At 36.4% G+C, this 18,523-nt stretch overlaps 1 protein-coding gene across 14 annotated transcripts in view; it reads left to right on the top strand.

The window, feature by feature from the left end:
• ARID1B (AT-rich interaction domain 1B) overlaps window positions 1–18,523 on the top strand; it is a 491,955-nt gene that overhangs the window by 381,225 nt on the left and 92,207 nt on the right. For all 14 annotated transcript variants that reach the window (XM_072767266.1, XM_072767261.1, XM_072767255.1 and 11 more), the window contains one exon: window positions 17,890–17,979. In XM_072767266.1, the coding sequence (XP_072623367.1) occupies window positions 17,890–17,979 (90 nt within the window). The remainder of the gene's footprint in view (window positions 1–17,889; window positions 17,980–18,523) is intronic.

The following is an 18,523-nucleotide window of genomic DNA, read 5'->3' as shown; positions in this document are numbered from 1 at the left end:
TTTTATGTACATGTTTTAGGACTCTGGTTTATCTTTCATCAAAGCTTGTAGTGATCTGAACAGTAAAGGCTAGAAATCGTTGTTGCCTTGTGCTTCCTGTCTTGACTTGTTGCATACCTACAAGAGTCCATTCAGGTCTTGTCTCAAGCTCCCTGTAGAAGTGTTCACCCAGAAGTCCTGGAATGAATGTCAGATAATCAGACTACTGAGCTGACTTCCTTGTGAGAGACATTACATAACGTTAGTATATTTAATAAAAGAAAGCAATTGGAAAAATGTGACTTGAATCCAGTGGGCTAGATAAAATAGCGTGTTATACCAAGTTGGTCTCTGTAATAAAAGCAAACAAAACTCTAAAACCACCCCTGTGAAGGCATAATTCTTATGTAGAATGTACCGCAGTTGCATTTTGTTTGTTATTTGTCAGCTGATAGGCTTTTGAGGCTCTTCTACCCCAGAGGGTAACACTGAAGGTAGGAAAGAGACTCCAGACCTTCTGACTACAGTAGGACCAATAGTTAAAAAAGCTTCATGCAGCAGGTGATTGACAGTTTGTTTAAGATGAAGATATGTGGCTCCTTCCTCTATGGGTTCTGTCACACTTGGGACGTCTTGAGAATTTCCTCATTCCATTAATGGCTCAGAAGTACCCAAGTCAGGCACACATCCGCTGTGCTGATTATCCATACATTTTTAGAACCCAGCAGCACACCAACAGTTGACCCATTATCTTGGGTAAGGATTTAGGAAAATCTAACCCTACTTTGAACATTTGCGCTATTAGATATGAAAGGGTTTGTCTTCTCAGGCTCAGGCCAGCTCTTTAAAGCTGTTAGGGGACCAGGTTGCTGTGGTTTGTTCCCACTGCAGGGTGTACAGGTAGGGGAGAATGTTACTTTTTATTTATTTTTTTTTTACTGCTTTTTTTTTGTGTGTATGTGTTGGGGTTTGTTCACAATGAAGAAATTGTATTGGCAGTCTGCTCACAGCCGCTCTTCCACCCTCTAAACCCTAATGCAGGACCAAATAACATTAAGTACTGTATGTTCACATTCAGGCACTTCAGATAGACTCTTAATTGTCACCACTAAGCTGGAACCTGAGCAGATTCTGTATGTGAAGTTGTGAAGTATCTGCTTTGGTATATATTAAAGTGCCCTTTCTTGAAGGAAATAAACTAGAAGACACTGACAGAAAGATACCAAACTCAAAGTAATTTGTGGATTTTCTAACTCATTTAAATTAACACAAGATGAGGACATTTGATGAATATATGGATTATTGAAGACTCACTTTTTCACCCACACTATTGCCATTAGACCCTATACAGGTATTCAAAGTTCACTGAAGAAAATGACTAGTAATATCCCTGCTGCTTGAATTGCAGAGCTGCACTGTTTTACCACACATTAGTTCGGGTACTTAGAAAAGATGTTCCAGGGTTACCGCTGATAGGGAATCCAACTACACAACTCACCAGTGTCATCTGACAAAATCATACTTGTCATTTATCTTGACAGAAGAAAAGATCGTAGCTGGTACTTCATGTTTCAGAAATTAAAGAAATAACTTCTATGAATACAGCCCCAGAGTTAGGAGTTATAGTGCTCTTACCAGCGGAACTGGCAGGATTGAAAACCATGCTTTACTAAAACCAGAAACCACCCTTCCTGCTCCTTCCGGGCCACTTGGGAATAGTCCAAAATGTAAGAATATAAGAAATACGTTCTCCAGAAGAGCTATAAAGTCAGACTGTGGCAGGTAAAACCCATACTTTGCTTTAAAGATTTGAGGAAGAGCTGATTTCCATAACATGAAGTAAGTATGAGGAGACTTCAGAATAAAACATCCTAATATCTTAGTTTTGGATGCAGTAGAATTGAATAATAGAGGGACATGCAGGATGAAATTGATCTTGGTCGTGACATATTGGTAATTGGTATGAGTAATTTCTACAATGTAGTGTTTTGTTTTTAACTCCTCACTACACTTAGTGTTACCTCCAGAAATTCCTGAAGAATAGAATAACTCAACTCCTAATTGTTAAAAATGATGAAATATATATTGATTTTGTAGCAGCTTTCCAGGGAAAGAACTTGATCATAGTAGGGTTATTAGTAAAGTGTCAGGAAGTACTTCCTATCTCTTCTCAAAATTCCACAACAACCACAGTTAGCAATTTAATTCATGTGAATTCATAGACCCTACTTTTTTCTAACAATAAACCTTTCTGACCCTTAATTTCAAAGAATTTATGAATAGGACCCAAGTCTTTGCTACAAACACCCCATGACTTGCCATGTATCTTACACATCTTTGTTGAGGAAGGTTGGACAACAAAATTGCCCAGGCTTCTGTGGTTCAATATGCCATTTCATGTTACTTTTAAGAAGCCAATCCCCTTGGATTGCTAGTGAAGGAATATCGTATAGGACATTTCCTTCTACATAGTAAGTACTCAGTGGATTTTTACTTCATTGTTTACACTCAAGTACATTCCTATTTACATCAGACCTTGTAAGACAAACGTGCACTCCAGATGTTCTCTCTTTTACTTTTGCCCAAAGTCAACTAATGACATAAAACTGGAACAAGAGAATGGATTCCTGGCAAAATTGACATCAAGTAATATCTGTCATTCAAACTCCAGTTTTGCCATGTTGATTAATTATATGACTGTTCCATCTCAGATAACTAAAACCTTTCTAGTATTGTTGATTTTTATTTTTTGACTGCAATAGTGTGAACAGAAGAAACACTTTTTTCTGGCCACTACAACTTGAAAAATGGGATTTCTGTTTTGTTTTTTTTTTTTGCCTATTAGTATTATATGTTAAGATAGCGCAGTATAACTTGAAAAAGGATGAATGATTTGTTTGCCAGAGGCTGTTGTAGTTCAGAATTAGTGTTTTTGTTCTTATTGAATTCCTGTAGTTGTATGTTGTAGTGGCATAGAAAGGAATTAACCCAGGAAGCTTTAGCCTCAGTAAAGGATTTATGTGGAAATACTATTCATCTCATGTTTACTCTGCTCACCCAACACAACAGTGATAGAGTATAACCTACGTGATTGCATCTCACCGGTAGTTTTAATATTTGTTTATTCTGGTCTGGCCAAAAAGTTGAGAAAATAAAGCTGCAAAAATCACTTAACTAGCAGTTTACCTGCTAAATGCAGGTACTGCTTAAATCTTAGAACTGTGCTTGCATTGAGTACTAAGGAAGCCAGGGCATCCTATACTAGATCTGATTTTAAAAGGACATAAACCAAATACTGCTACTGACATTTATTTATGTAATCCTCTTTTTTAAATATGAGGGAAATATGAGGGAGTATGTCGGGTTTATATGTCATTGCTATTGTTATTAAATACCATTTGATGTTTGTTGACTTTTTAAGCAAGTGTCCCTGAAATGTTTTTCTACTGATACTGTCACTTAAAATAGGAGTTCATAAACTATCACCTCTGGGCCAAATCCAGCTCACCACCTGTCTTTGTAAATAAAGTTTTATTTATACTCTTTTATTTATGTATTATCCATGGTGCTTTTATACTATAACAGTTGATTGAATAGTTAGTTGCAAGAGAGAACATGTGGGCCTGCAAAGCCTGAAATATTTACTATCTGGTAATTTACAGAAAAAGTTTGCCTATCCCTGATCTACAATAATAAAACTATGTGATTACTCATAACTAAAGGTTTAGTTAACTACTACTAGTCTAGGTTTGGAGTAATCTGTCACACCTTTATTCGACAGATATTTATTGAATGCTTACCGTATGTCTGGTTCAGCAGACATAACATGGAACAAAACAGACAATTCTCTGTATTGTCTCTAAGAACTTGAATTTTAGTGAGATGAGACAAACAGTAAACAGTAAATAAGAATTTAGGTGATGAGCGCTAGGACTCTGTCACCTGTAAGAAAGAAAGAACTTAGCACTTGTTAGTACTGACTGTCCAAGCTATGAACTACACCAAGCTATAATATATTCATGTCTCAGTCAAAACACTGTAAGTTATACATTACTGGATGTTTGCTTATTTATAAAACATGCATATTAGCCTCTTTTTGCCCAATTCTGTTACATACTGAAATCCCAATGTTTTCTTACCAAAAATGTTTAGTTTGATGATTATCTTGATCCAGCCCTAAAAAGCTCTTTTTAATTAGAAAAATTTCCCTCAAAATCTATCCCATTATCCTAATAGGAAAGTATTAGCAAGCAAAATTCAACAGTATATTAAGAAAATAATGCACCATGACTAAGTGAAGATTCCAGGAATGCAAGGTTAGTTCAGTATAACTGCACTAGTATTATATGCAATGGAAATAAATTTGCAGAAAAATATCTCCTTTAATATAATTCAACACCCAATCATGATAAGAACATGCAAGGAAATAGCAGTTGAGGAGTACTTTCTCAATATGGTAAAATGTGTATGCCTTATTTTAAAAACCAATATCTTATGATATATTGGGGAATCATTAAAGACATTTCTGCAAGCAAGGCACTGTCTCCATTATTACTGTTTCTGCTACCACTCAATAATGTCTGGAGATAGCGCAGTTAGACAAGAGAATTCCAAGGCATAAAACAGGTATAGAAGAAATAAAAAATTGTCTCTATCTCAGATGATGTAATAGTAAACCTGGAAAACCTGAGAGAATCAATGATAAATTAACTCAAACTGTAAAAGAATTCAATGTTGTAGCAGTATATAAAATTAACATACAAAAAGCAGTAGGTTGTAACATTATGTGTCAACTACACTTCAATTAAAAAAAATAAAAGAGTTGGCTGGGATGATGGCAAAGTAGGAGGACTTTAGGCTCACCTTGTCCCAGAAATACAACTAGATAACACCTCTATCAGCATAAAGAACCCAGGAGACAAACTGAAGACTGACAAGACAGACTGCACAACTGAAGGCAGGAAGAGGCCACACTGAAGAAGGTGGGAAGAGTGAAGCCAGGATCTGGGACCATGGCCCTCCTCTGTAGGGAGGGAGTCCATGGTGCAGAGAAGGGCAGAATAGACTTTCACATTGAGGAGTCCACAAATAGGGAGGATGAATCTCCATAATATTTGCCTTTGAAAAAGAGATGGCTAAATTTTATGAGTTCTGAAAATCAGCCGGACTTAAAACATGGAATTTTAAGTCAGCTGGCTCAGCCCTGGGAAAGCCTGGAGAGCATTAAGTAGAGTCCCGCCCTTAAGGAGACAGCAGGACAAACAGCCTGTGAAGATAGAGCATAGGACCAGCAGTTTGAAAAAACACTGGGGGCAGATGGGAGACAGTGATTTGCTTATCTCAGAGTGTGCGCAGAGAGGGAGGGATCACAGGATGACCTCTCCAGGCAAGAAGGAGTAGGCAGGCACCATTTCTCATCCATGCTCCCAGCATAAGCAGTGGCCCACCTGCAATAACCATCCCAATGCTGACACTTTTTCCTAACTTGCTTGCACCAAGCCCCACCCCACTGCACTTCCATAGATCTGCCTTTCCCAGTTAGGCTCCTCTGACTCCCCTCATTATGGACCCCTCCCCCCAGAAGACTAGTGCCAACCCTGCCAATACCACAACTCCCAACTTGCACACTATACAGTACTTCAGTTACAGTAGGGGCAGGCATCATTCTGCATACAGATCACACACCTTGTTGCCTACAATGTGCAAAGAGAGCCTCTACAGACAACTGGGCTAAAGGAAAAAGAGGCCAACAGTCAAGAGCATAGCACAGGCAACACAGATGGGAGATATTCCTTGAAGTGCCAGACCCTGGGGAACAGGAGATAATGCACTGCAGGACACTACAGGACCTCTTCCTCATAAGGCTATGTTATGTTTAGAACAAGACAAGTAGCTGACTTTTCCAAACACACAGAAACAGATACAGAAAGTAAGACAAAATGAAGAGACAAAGATACATCGTCCAAATGAAAGAATAGGACCAAACCAAACCATAGCAAGAGAGCAAAGCAAAATGCAGAAGTAATATGCCTGATAGAGAATTTAAAGCAGTCATCATAAAGACCAGAGGAAAGAGTGGAGGACATCACTGAGACTCTTAACACAGAGATATAAAAAAGAGCCAATTGAAACTAAGAATAAATGAAATTAAAAATAAACTTGATGGAATAAATAGCAGGCTGGATGAAGCAGAGGATCAAATTAGCAACCTGGAAGACATTGTAATGGAAAGTAACCACACTGACCAAAGGAAAGGAAAGAAAATTATGCAGATTGAAAATAGTCTTAGGGAACTGAATGACTCCATCAGGCATTTTAGGGATGTCAGAAGAAGAAGAGAGAGATAAGGGGGCAGAAAATTTATTTGAATAAACTTCCCTAATCTAGGGAAGAAACAGAGCTCCAGATCCAGGACACACAGAGATGCCCCAAAAATCCAACCCAAGGAGGTCTACACAACGATATATAGTAACTAAAATGGCAAAAAAGTAGCAATAAAATTTTAAAGCAGCAAGAGCAAAGAAGAAAGTTACATATAAGGGAAACCCCATTAGGCTATCAATGGGTTTTTCAGCAGAAAGTTTGCAGGCTAGAATGGAGTGGCATGGTATTTTCAAAATGCTGAAAGGGAAAAAATCTGTAGCCATGAATACTTTTATCCATCAGGTCTATCATTCAGAATAGGAGAGATAAAGAGTTTCTAGACAAAAACTAAGAGACTTCGTGACTGCTAAACCAGCCCTACAGGAGCTATTAATGGGAACTATTTGAGTGGAAAAGAAGTCAATAAGTGAGAGTATGAAAAGTGAACAATACAAAAGCAGTTTAAAAATCTGTAAAAATCAAGGGATTCATAAAATAAAAGGATGTAATACAATACCATATACCTAAAACGTGAAAGCCAGGGTAGTAAAGAACGAGTTCAAATTTAAGTGACCATCAACTTAATATAGACTGTTGTATGCAGAAGATATTATATACAAACATAATGTAACCACAAATAAAAAACCAGTAATAGATATGCAAAAACGGAAAATAATTAAGTATATTGAGGTGCCTGATTAACTCAGTTGGATAAACATCTGTCTTTGGCTCAGTAAAAAAAGCCAACAAACCACGAAAGAGCAAGAGAAGAAAGGATCAAACAAAATCTGTAGAAACAGCCACAAAACAAGTAACAAAATGGCAATAAATACATATCTAGCAATAATTACTTTGAATATAAATGGATTAAATGCTCTAATCAAAAGACACGGGGTGACAGACTGAATAAAAAAATAAGACCCATCTATATGGTCCCTACAAGAGATTATTTTAGACCAAAAGATACCTGTACATTGAAAGTGAGGAGATGGAGAGACATTTATCATGCAGATGGATGACAAAAGAAAACCAGAATAGCAATACTTACATCAGACAAAATAGACTTGAAAATAAAGATGGTAACAAGAAGCAGAAACAAAAAAGGACACTTACATAATAATAAAGGGGATCATCCAACAAGAGGATATAAAATTGCAGACATTTATGAACCCAACATGGGAGCACCCAAATACATAAAACAGTTAATAACAAACATAAAAGAAATAATAGTAATGCAATGCTAGTAAGGGACTCCAACACTCCACTTACATTGATGGACAGATCACCCAACCAGAAAATCAGTAAGAAAACAGTGGCTTTGAATGACACACTCGACCAGATGGATTTAACAGACATATTCAGAACATTCCATCCTTAAACAGTAGAATGCACATTCTTTTCAAGTGTACACAGAATGTTTTACAGAATAGACACACATATTAGGCCACAAAACAAATCTCAACAAATTCAAAAAAAATCAAAGTAGTACTGTGTATCTTTTCTGACCACAGCTCTATGAGACTAGAAATCATAAGAAAAATTCTGGAATGAGAACATATACATGGAGATTAAATAACAGGCTATTAAATAATGAATGAGTCAACTAAGAAATCAAGAAATAAAAAATTACATGGATGCAAGTGAAAATGAAAACACAATGATCCAAAATCTTTGGAATGCAGCAAAAGAGATTGTAAAAGTACCTAATGTAAAAAACAAGCAAAAAAACCCACCCAAACCCAGCAAAATAAAGGAAATATAATAGGGATTAAAACAGATAAATGCTACAGAAATTTTAAAAACAAGAAATCCGTGAAACCAAGGAGCTAGTTCTTTGAAAGGATCAGCAAAATTGATCAATCTCTAGCTGAACTCATTAAAAAAAGAAGAGTCCCTAAACAAAATTACTAATGAAAGAGGAGAAATAACAGCCAACACCATAGAAACACAACTGTAAAAGAATATTATGAATATTATGAAAACCTATATGCCAACAAATTGAACAACTTAGAAGAAGCAGATAAATTCCTAGAAACATATAGTCTACAAAAACTAAAACAGGAAGAAATAAAACCTTTGAGCAGACCAATCACCGGCAATGAAATTGAATCAGTAATCAAAAAACTAGCAACAAATAAAAGTCCAGGACCTAATGGCTTCACAGGTGAATTCTACCAAACATTGAAAGAAGAGTTAATACCCATTCTTCTTTATTACAAAACTACAAGAGGATGGAAAACTTCCAAATTTAGCCTATGAGGCCCTGATACCAAAACTAGATAAATAGAAGAGAACTACAGGCCAATATCTCTCATGAATATAGATGGAGAAATCCTCAACAAAGTATTAGCCAACCCAACAACATATTTAAAAAACCATATACCACAACCAAGTGGGATTTATTCCTGGGATGCAAATGTGGTCTAGTACTCACAAAACAATCAACATGATATGTCACAACAATAAGAGAAAGGATAAGAGCCATATGATTATTTTAGTAGACACAGAAAATCCATGTAATATGGTACAGCATCCATTTATGATAAAACTCTCAACAAAGTAGGCTGAGAGGGAATATACCTCAACCTAATAAAGTCTTTATTTGAAAAACTGACAGCCAATGTCATACACAATGGGGTATAAGTAGCTTTTCCCAGGGGTCAGGAACAAATATGTCCACTCTCACCATTTTATTCAACATGATACTGGAAGTCCTAGCCACAGCAATTAGACAACATATGGAAATACAAGGCATCAATATTCATAATGAAGAAATAAAATTTTCACTATTTGCAGATAGCATACTATATACAGAAAACTCTGCAGACTTCATCAAAAAACTATTGGAACTGATAAATGAATTCATTGAAGTCACAGGACACAAAATCAATGTACAGAAATCTGTTGCATTCCTATACATTAATAATGTAGCAGAAAGCAAAACTAAGAAAACCATCCCATTTATAATTGCACCAAAAGCAATAAAATCTAGAAATAAAGTGGTGAAAGACCTAAACTCTGAAAACTATAAAACACTGATGAAGGAAATTAAAGACAAAGCAAAGAATGAAAGACATTCCATGCTCATGGATTGGAAGAACAAATATTGTTAAAATGTTTATATTACCCAAGGCAATCTACAGATTTAATGCAATCCCTATCAAAATGCCAACAAGCAGTTTTCACATAACTAAAACAATCCTAAAATTTGTATAGAACTGCAAAAGACTTCAAATAGCCAGAGCAATCTATAAAAAGAAAAGTAAAACTGGAGGTACCGGGATCCCTGGGTGGCGCAGCGGTTTAGCGCCTGCCTTTGGCCCAGGGCGCGATCCTGGAGACCCGGGATCGAATCCCACATCGGGCTCCCAGTGCATGGAGCCTGCTTCTCCCTCTGCCTGTGTCTCTGCCTCTCTCTCTCTGTGACTATAATACATAAATAAATAAAAATTTAAAAAAAAAAAAAAACTGGAGGTACCACAATTCTAAATTTCAAGTTACATTACAAAGCAGTAGTAATTAAGACAGTACGGTATTGGTATAAAAATAGATACATGGATACATGGACAGATTACGGATCAATGTGACAGAGAAGAAAATCTAGAAATAAATCCACAATAATATGGTCAATTAATCTTTGACAAAGGAGGAATGAATATGCAGTGGGGAAAAACATACTATTTTCAGCAAATGGTGTTGGGAAAACTGGACAGCCACATGCAAAAGCATGAAGCCAGACAATTTTCTTATACCATACTGAAACCATAAAAATCCTTGAAAAGAACCCAGGTGCTAATCTCTAACATCGGCCATTAGCAACATTTTCCTACATGTGTCTCCTCAGGCAAGGCAAATAATAGCAAAAATAAACTATTGGGACATTATCAAAAACTTCCTGTGAAGTGAAGAAAGCAATCAACAGAACTAAAAGGCAACCTACTGAATGGGAGAAGATATTTGCAAATGATGTATCAGATAAAGGGTTAGCATCCAAAATATACAAAGAACTCTTACAGCTCAGTATCCCAAAAACAATCCAATTAAAAATGGGCAAAATACATGAACAGACACTTCTCCAAACAAAACATCCAGATGGCCAATAGACACATGAAAAGAAGCTCAACATCACTCATATCAGGGAAATGCAAATCAAAACTACAATGAGATACCATGCTACACCTGTCAGAATGGCTAAAATCAACACAAGAAATAACAGGTATTGGTGAGGATGTGGAGAAACAGGAACCTTCATACATTGTTGGAATACAAACTTGTGCAGTCACTGTAGAAAACAGTATAGAGGTTCCTCAAAAAATTAGAAATAGAACTGTCATATGATCAAGGAATTGCTACTGGGTATTTACCCCCAAAATACAAAAACACTAATTCAGAGGGATACATGCACCCCTGTGTTTATAGCGGCATTATTTGCAATAGCCAAACTATGGAAGCAGCCCAAATGTCCATCAATAGATGAATGGATAAAGAGGATGTGAATAGTATTCAGCCAAAAAAGAATGAATCCTTGCCACTTACCACAACATGGATACAGCTAGAGAGTATAATGCAGAGAGAAATAAGTTAGAGAAAGAAAAACCATATCTTATTCATATGTGGACTTTAAGAAACAAATGAGCAAAGGAAAAAATGTTCTCTCTTTTCCATGAGAGAACCAAGAAACAGATTCTTAACCACAGAGAACAAACTGATGGTTACCACAGGGGAGGTAAGGAGGTGGGAGAAAATGAGGATAGGGATTAAAGAATACCCTTATCATGATGAAAAATAAAAGGAACAGCCTTCCTCTACAAAGCAATAAACAGTTGAAAGACATACTGTTAGAGAAAATCCATTTGTAATAGCAACAATGAAGATTAAATGCTCAAAAATAAACATAACATAAAAATGCCCAAAACTTTTATGTGCTTGAAAGAAACTAAAGAAGACACGAACAATGAAAGATGTGTCATCTCCTGTTCTTAAACAGGATGAACTCGGTAGTCATTCATTTTCCTTGAATTAACCTATAATATCATTGCAATCCCAGTAAAAATATTAAGCTATTTTATAAGAACAAATTGATACTAAAGTTCATATAGAAAAAATAACTATGTTGGAAAACACTAAAAATGAAAAAGTGAGTTGAAGGGTTAGGAACTAGCCTTATTAACATTAAAACATGCTATAGTAGAAGATCTTAAGCTCTGATCACAAAAGATAAAATTTGATCTATATCTCATCACACACAAAAATAAACTGCAAGTAGATTAAAGATGAGACCATTCATGTACTTGAAAACTGGGATGAATTCCTCTTTAACCTGGATCCAGAGAAGAGTTTTTTAACTAGGACACAAAATCCAGAGGCCATAAAAATATCGATACATTTCACTTCTTGTTTTTACAAAAAAAAAAAAAAAAATCCCATTGTAAAAATCGAAAGACAACGGACAAAGTAGAAGAAAATATTCACAACTTCTACCACAGAGAAAGAGCTAAAATCCCTGGTAGATAAAGAATTCTTAAAAATTTCAAGACTAAAATGCTAAAAAACCCAGGCTGAAGAATGTGGGAAAGATATGAACAAACAACCAGAAGAGAGATTTTTATCTCTCTCAAAATGAAAAAGTGGTCAAACTCACTCAGAATCAGGAAGGCAAATTCAAAAATCTCAGATACTGTTTCTCACATATAAGAATGACATATTTTAAATGACCACATACTTTGTTAAGTTATAGAGAGTTAGACTTGTCCAACATTGCTGATGAGAATTTAAATTGGTTCAGAACTTCATAGAGGGAAATTTACATATTTTTTGTCCCATCAATCCCACTTCAAGGTAGATCTCACACAATAAAATACATATGTAAGAGATGGGAAACAACCTAAATACCCATATGTAAGCAAGTGGTTGAATAAACTATGGAATATTCACATAAAGGAGTATCATGTACCTATTCAAATGAAAAATGTTATAAACTTACGGAAAGTACTTTTCAGGACATGCTGTTGAGTAGCAAAGCAAAGCACAAAAGATATCTAGGATACGCTATCCTTCAACTAAGGAGTAAATAATAGAATATACTGCTGTCCTTTCATTTATATAAAAAATAAATAGCAAAGATAAGCCAAAACCTAAAAAGATTGTTTATTATAGAGGGCAACTGGGAAAGAAGTGGAAAGGAGAAAAGAAAATAGGAGGGGCATGTCTGCATGTATCTTTCTGGATAGCTGTGACTTATGGAACCTTAGAAGTGTTTCACATACCCCCAAAATATCAAAACAATTAAAGCCAGTCAAGGTGTGAAGGGGAACACAAAATGGATTACAAGTCCTAACAATGGCTCTGTGTTTTTCACAATGATGTTACTGAAATTACTTTGTGTATATAATAGAATTGAACAAATTGGTAAATGAATTTAGATCATGAGAACTGGGTTTCTTACTATTATAGAAAGAAGTCATAATTAAGGGAAGAGGGAAGGCTAAAATATACCCTCCAATTTTGGATTGGAATTTGAGGTATTTGGATAAGCTCATGGTTACACACATAATACCGAAACATACATATGCATATACATATAAGTTAGTGTACATACATATATTTCCTACTTCTGTTCACTGAGACAATCTAGAAGCAATAACATCCCAGAAATAATGAGCAGACCTAGTGCCCAGGTCTTAGTCTGTGAGCATCACCTTCCAGTAAAAAGAAATAGCATTCCTCGGAGAAGTGGTTGATTACAGGTCTGGGTCAGAAAAAAATGCAAAATAGCCTGCAGTATCTTATGATTCTAAAAACTAAGGATTTGCAGGAGCTTCTGATGGTCAAAGCTAGAACAACTTAGCAACAAAATAATGTCAATGTTGGATATTACCCATGGAATAAAATAAATATCTGTGAGAGTAATAGTTTTTTGTTTTCACAAATTACCACAAGGCTTAAAACAACACACATACACTATCTCACAATTCCATGGCCAGGCATCCAAGCACAGCCTAGATAGGTCCTCTGCTCAGTGCCTCATAAGGCTGCAAAGTGTCAGATGGTCTGTCTTCTCATCTGGAGGCTAAACTAGGATGAATCTGCTTCCAATCTCTTTCAGATTGTTGGGAAAATTAATTTGAAAAAATAATTTCCTAGGGTTGTAGGAGTGAGGCTCTCAACTTCTGGAGGCTGCCTGTCCTTGCCATGTGGTTCGGTTCATATCATGGGAGCTTACTTCTTCAAGGCCATTGGAAGCAATGGTCTGCTCAGAGAAGCCTGGGTCCTCTTTGAAAGTCAGATCTACACAGCATCATCACCCTTTTGATTATCTCACAGCCAGCCCATTAGGAACTTTAATTACATCTGTAAAATGCCTCTAGCTTTGCCGTGGAACATAATTTTAGGAGTGATATTTCATCACTTTTGTTATATTCTTTGGTTAAAGCAAAATCCTCAGATTTTGTCCTCAATCAAGAGATGGGGATTATACAAGGATGGGACTTGCTGGAAGTCGTCTTGTAGTGTGTCTTCTACAATGAGTTTTTATGGATAGAAAGAAATAGCCTTATAAATACATAAATGGGGAAGAAGAGGTAGTTCTTCCTCACAATAGATTTCCATTAATAGATGCAGAAGGAAAGAAAGAATAAAGAATCATTATTACAAATAGTACTATAATAAATGTTAGGGGTCTGTAATGGATGCTGAAGTTAGTGCATGCAAGTTTGAGAGACACGGGATTTGCATAGTCTGAAATAGCTTCCCTAAGATACAACTACAAAAGGCAAAATAGTAATTTTATATTGGAGGGACTTACTAGACACCGACCTTTACCAAGTAATCAGGGTAAACAGCACGAGAAATGAAGCCGATCAATGTCATGAACAGTATTCTCCCAAAACGTCAAGGTCATAAAACATAAGGAAAGACTAAGGGTCTTTTATAGACTGGAGGAGACCAAGGAGAAATAGCTAAATGCAATGTGCGATCCTAGAATGGAAGAAAAACAATGGTGAAATTCAAGTAAGATCTTTAGTTAATAGTGTGGTACCATGTTAATGCTTCTGGATAATTCTATTATGATTATATAAGATGTGAACACTAAGGGAGATGGGCTAAGGGATATATAGGAACTCAGTGTACTGCTTTTGTAACTTTTAAGTGTAAAATTAATTAGAAGTTTGTAATAAAGACATCTTGGTAAAGACTTCTGAGAGTTTTAAGTTGGCAACAGTAGAAATTCAGGTGACGGGGACCCCTGGGTGGCTCAGCAGTTCAGCACCTGCCTTTCGCCCGGGGCGCAATCCTGGAGTCCCGGGATCAAGTTCCAAGTCGGGCTCCCTGCATGGAGCCTGCTTCTCCCTTTCCCTGTGTCTCTGCCTCTCTCTCTCTCTCTATGTCTATCATGAATAAATAAATAAAATAAAATAAATTCAGGTGACTTATTAATCCTTCATTTTTATTTTGTTGCACCAAGATTTTGCACAATATTGTGTACATGGTCATTGGAGAATAAATATGTAGCTGTAAAGTGGTGGGATTTATTCTAACTCATAGTTTTTTCCAGTTGTAATGTTTTTTCCATTGTGTTTGCATCATAATAGACATAGACAAGGGGGAAATGGCTTTCTTTCAAAATTCTGTTTTAATGCTAAAGCCTTCCCATAAAGTTTGTTTGTTCACTATGCATGGCAATATTCTCCTTTAAAATAATTACCAAATTTTGTTTAAAAAGCTTTACTTACAAAAAACATATGTCCTATAAAAATCTATGGTTTTGAGGGTATTTACTGAATTCATTTGGTTCAGGGAGCTCTGAGTTGTCTTCTTTATACGGACCATGGACACAAATCCTATGTTCTATTTCTCAGACATATTTTCTGATTCATTGTCTACTATGACTGTGCTTCTACCTATACATACTGAGGATGAAGTTATTTCTTGGCAACTATGAAACGATTGGTGGAAAGATAGGGGGTAAAAGTACTTGGAGAACATAAAGCAGTTTGCTCTAATCTGTCTTTACCATGAAAAGGCTCTTGTTCGTTTCTTTAAAGGATAGATTTAATAATAAATATTCTCATTGCTGTAAAGGGGTGTTGTCTTAGGATTGCACCAGACAGGCAGTAGTGCTGCTTGGATATGGCAGTATTTTATGAATTCATGAGATGGGTTTCTTACGGCCTTTTTTATTTTTACTTGATATATTGTACATGAGAGCAGTGCCTTGGGCATGCATAGTGTAAGTAGTGGTGTCCTGTATTAACGTAGAATTACTGTTTGTTTTGCTGTCACGAGGCTCTGAATTTGGTCTGTCATACAGAAACCATCATTATAATGTAAGCACTTACTGTCTTAGCACAGCTGATTCCCCACTGACATTTTAAAAAGTCAGGATTTGGCTGCAGAGTGCTTTCCATTTCTAAATGGGCTGCAGATTGGGAGCCTAAGGGCGTTTCATAGGGAGCACATGACCCTGAGTAGACACAGCAACTTTTGTGTGTCCACTGCGAAGCTGATGACTAGTGCTTATCCTTGAAATTGTTTTCAGCCAGAATATTGGGTTTTTTTTTTAACTTTACGTGTAATTATTTGGTGCTAACACTAATTTACTACAAATGTCTGGGAGTAAAATGAATGGCTGGATAGAGGCTGGACCCTTTTTCTCCATGTTTGATACACTAGATGTGGCTATAACTTAAGAGCTACTCTTGGTGGTTTCACAGCGCCACGTTTCTCAGCGTCTGTACATTCAGGTCTTAGTTTCACTGAGCATGAGAATGGCATTTGAACCCAGAAGCACTGAGAAACAAATTCAGAGGTTTTACATACATTCTCCTTTCTAAAAGTGAGAAGCTTAAACTCCCAAAAACAATTTCAGGATTTTTTTATCATTATATTTTAACAACTATGTGTATGTATTATCTAAATGGAAAATCATCTTCCTGCCTCTCTAGCTGTCACAGATACAACCTTTATTAGAATTAGTAATGAGTGACAGTCCTGAGAGACTCAGGGGACCCTGCTCCTCCTGGTCAGTAGTCAGGCTGCCTGGCCTAACAGAGATACCATTGGTTAGAAACATGAGAGGGTAGAAGTTCAGGGTAAATCACCAGACTCTGCAGCATGACCTTCACCGGGTGAACTGGTGGTAATCTTCAATACATGAATTTCCTTCTCTACTCAGTTGTGATTCTTGCAGCAGTATACAGAACTGTAGAGAAGTAGGTCCTGTGATGTCAAAGCAATTAGCTTGACCTAGCAATATCATAGACTGTGGTAACCCAAGGGCTATGCGGGGAGACCTGTATATGCTTGCACGTATGTGTGTGCACACCATGTAGATGTGTGTATTTGTATATTTTAGTCTTTCAGTTTATTTAAACAAAGGAGATTAGAAGATAAAACAGCAGGATATTCATGCCCTGAGAGCTAGCACCTTGAGGATTGTGCTAAACTCAACTTCCTTCTTCAATAATATCCTTAGTCAAAATGTATCTAAACCTCTGAGCCCGAAAGTGAGTTGAGAACTCAGGTACTCTGGTGATTCTTAAGTTTCAAAATCCCTTCTCCTGCCTTCACATGACTCATTGTCTCCGTTTAATTGATAAAAATAATAAGTATCTTTTCCCTTAATTCATATTCTCAGATTAAGAGCCATTAAATAACAAATTTGTATTATTATTATGCTAATGAAGGGATTAAAGATTCCTGTCTCAGGGAGCTTACACTAAAGTTTGAAAAAACAATTTAGTACACGTTAAATAAATGGAATCAAATAAACGTTAATAGATGTTAATAGATGCTGTTGCTTTATTAGAAATAAAGATCAAAAGAGGTGCAGAATAATATGTCTCTCTTTAGTGCTAATATATGTTAGTGTTATAGTATGTTTTTCTATTATTTTTTGAAGATTTACTTATTTGAGAGAGAGAGAGAGGCAGAGGGAGAAGCAGACTCCATGCAGGGAGCCTGATGTGGGACTCGATCCTGGGTCTCCAGGATCACGCCCTGGACCAAAGTCGGCGCTAAATCGCTAAGCCACCAGGGCTACCCTATAGTATATTTTACATTTTTTTCATGGAGGTCATCTGTGTTTATGTTACATCTCTGATTAATTATAAAGATTCTTTTTAGAAATTGGTTGATATTTCTACATTGAATAAATATTACCAACGAAAACTTGTTGGCCGTTATGCATGCCTGGCCACTTAGAAAGTAGTTTAAACTCAGGAGGGGGAGTTCAGTTTACTAGTCTTAGATTTTGTTAAATGCATTAAAACATATGTCAGATTTCTGCTGCTAATTTATTTGTGAGTTTGGGAACAGTCCTTCAGCAAGAAATGAAACTTCTCAGGGGGTCATTTGCTGAAAATGATTATCTATGTCTCTTCCTCATTTTACCAGAAAGGGGCAATATAGCATGCGATATCTTTTTCTATATGGGGCCATTCCTTTGGTAATCATTAAGATTTATAAATGAAACTGTGTCTTGATTTTACACAATTGCAATATTAACGTAGAGGGTTCCCCATCCCCACTTCCCTTCCTGTTTTACAGGCAGTCAGATGCCTCCTCAGCCACCTGGGAGCCAGTCAGAATCCAGTTCCCATCCTGCCTTGAGCCAGTCACCAATGCCACAGGAAAGAGGTTAGTCTTCAGTTCCTATCTTCTATATCTTTGTGTTTTCAGTATGTAAGGCTTACATGAATTTGGTCACCTGTGCGTCTCCTTATAGATGATTCTTAAAGGATACTCTGTTTCTTCAGATGAACAAAATAAAAACATACATACAACCACAAATATGGAAAAGAAGGATGCTTTCTTGCAGATTAGTGACATTTTACCAAACGTAGTTCAAGACCCAATGAGTATAAATGTCCACATAGCACCATGAAGCATAGTTTATACATGACTGTAGCCTGACAGTTGATCTAGCTGTGTAAAAGTGACTATTAATGATGCAACTTGGATATTGGTCCTAATGAAGTAAAATGTTAGAGTGTGTGTATGTTTAACCATTTTGATTAATAATTTATCTGAGGATATTTAAACAGTAAAGATTTAAACACATAGTAAGACCTTGTATTATATCATTATAATCTCTTAGAACCTAGAGCCAACCTGAGAGATTGTAGAGTCCACTCACCTCAGTTTACAAATAAAGAAACTGAGGGCCAGAGAGGTTCCATAG

This window comes from Vulpes vulpes, chromosome 1, assembly GCF_048418805.1.
Source record: "Vulpes vulpes isolate BD-2025 chromosome 1, VulVul3, whole genome shotgun sequence".
NCBI classification, from domain to species: Eukaryota; Metazoa; Chordata; class Mammalia; order Carnivora; family Canidae; genus Vulpes; species Vulpes vulpes.
The sequence above is the reverse complement of the archived record's forward strand: the minus strand, read 5'-3'. Positions and strand labels throughout refer to the sequence as shown.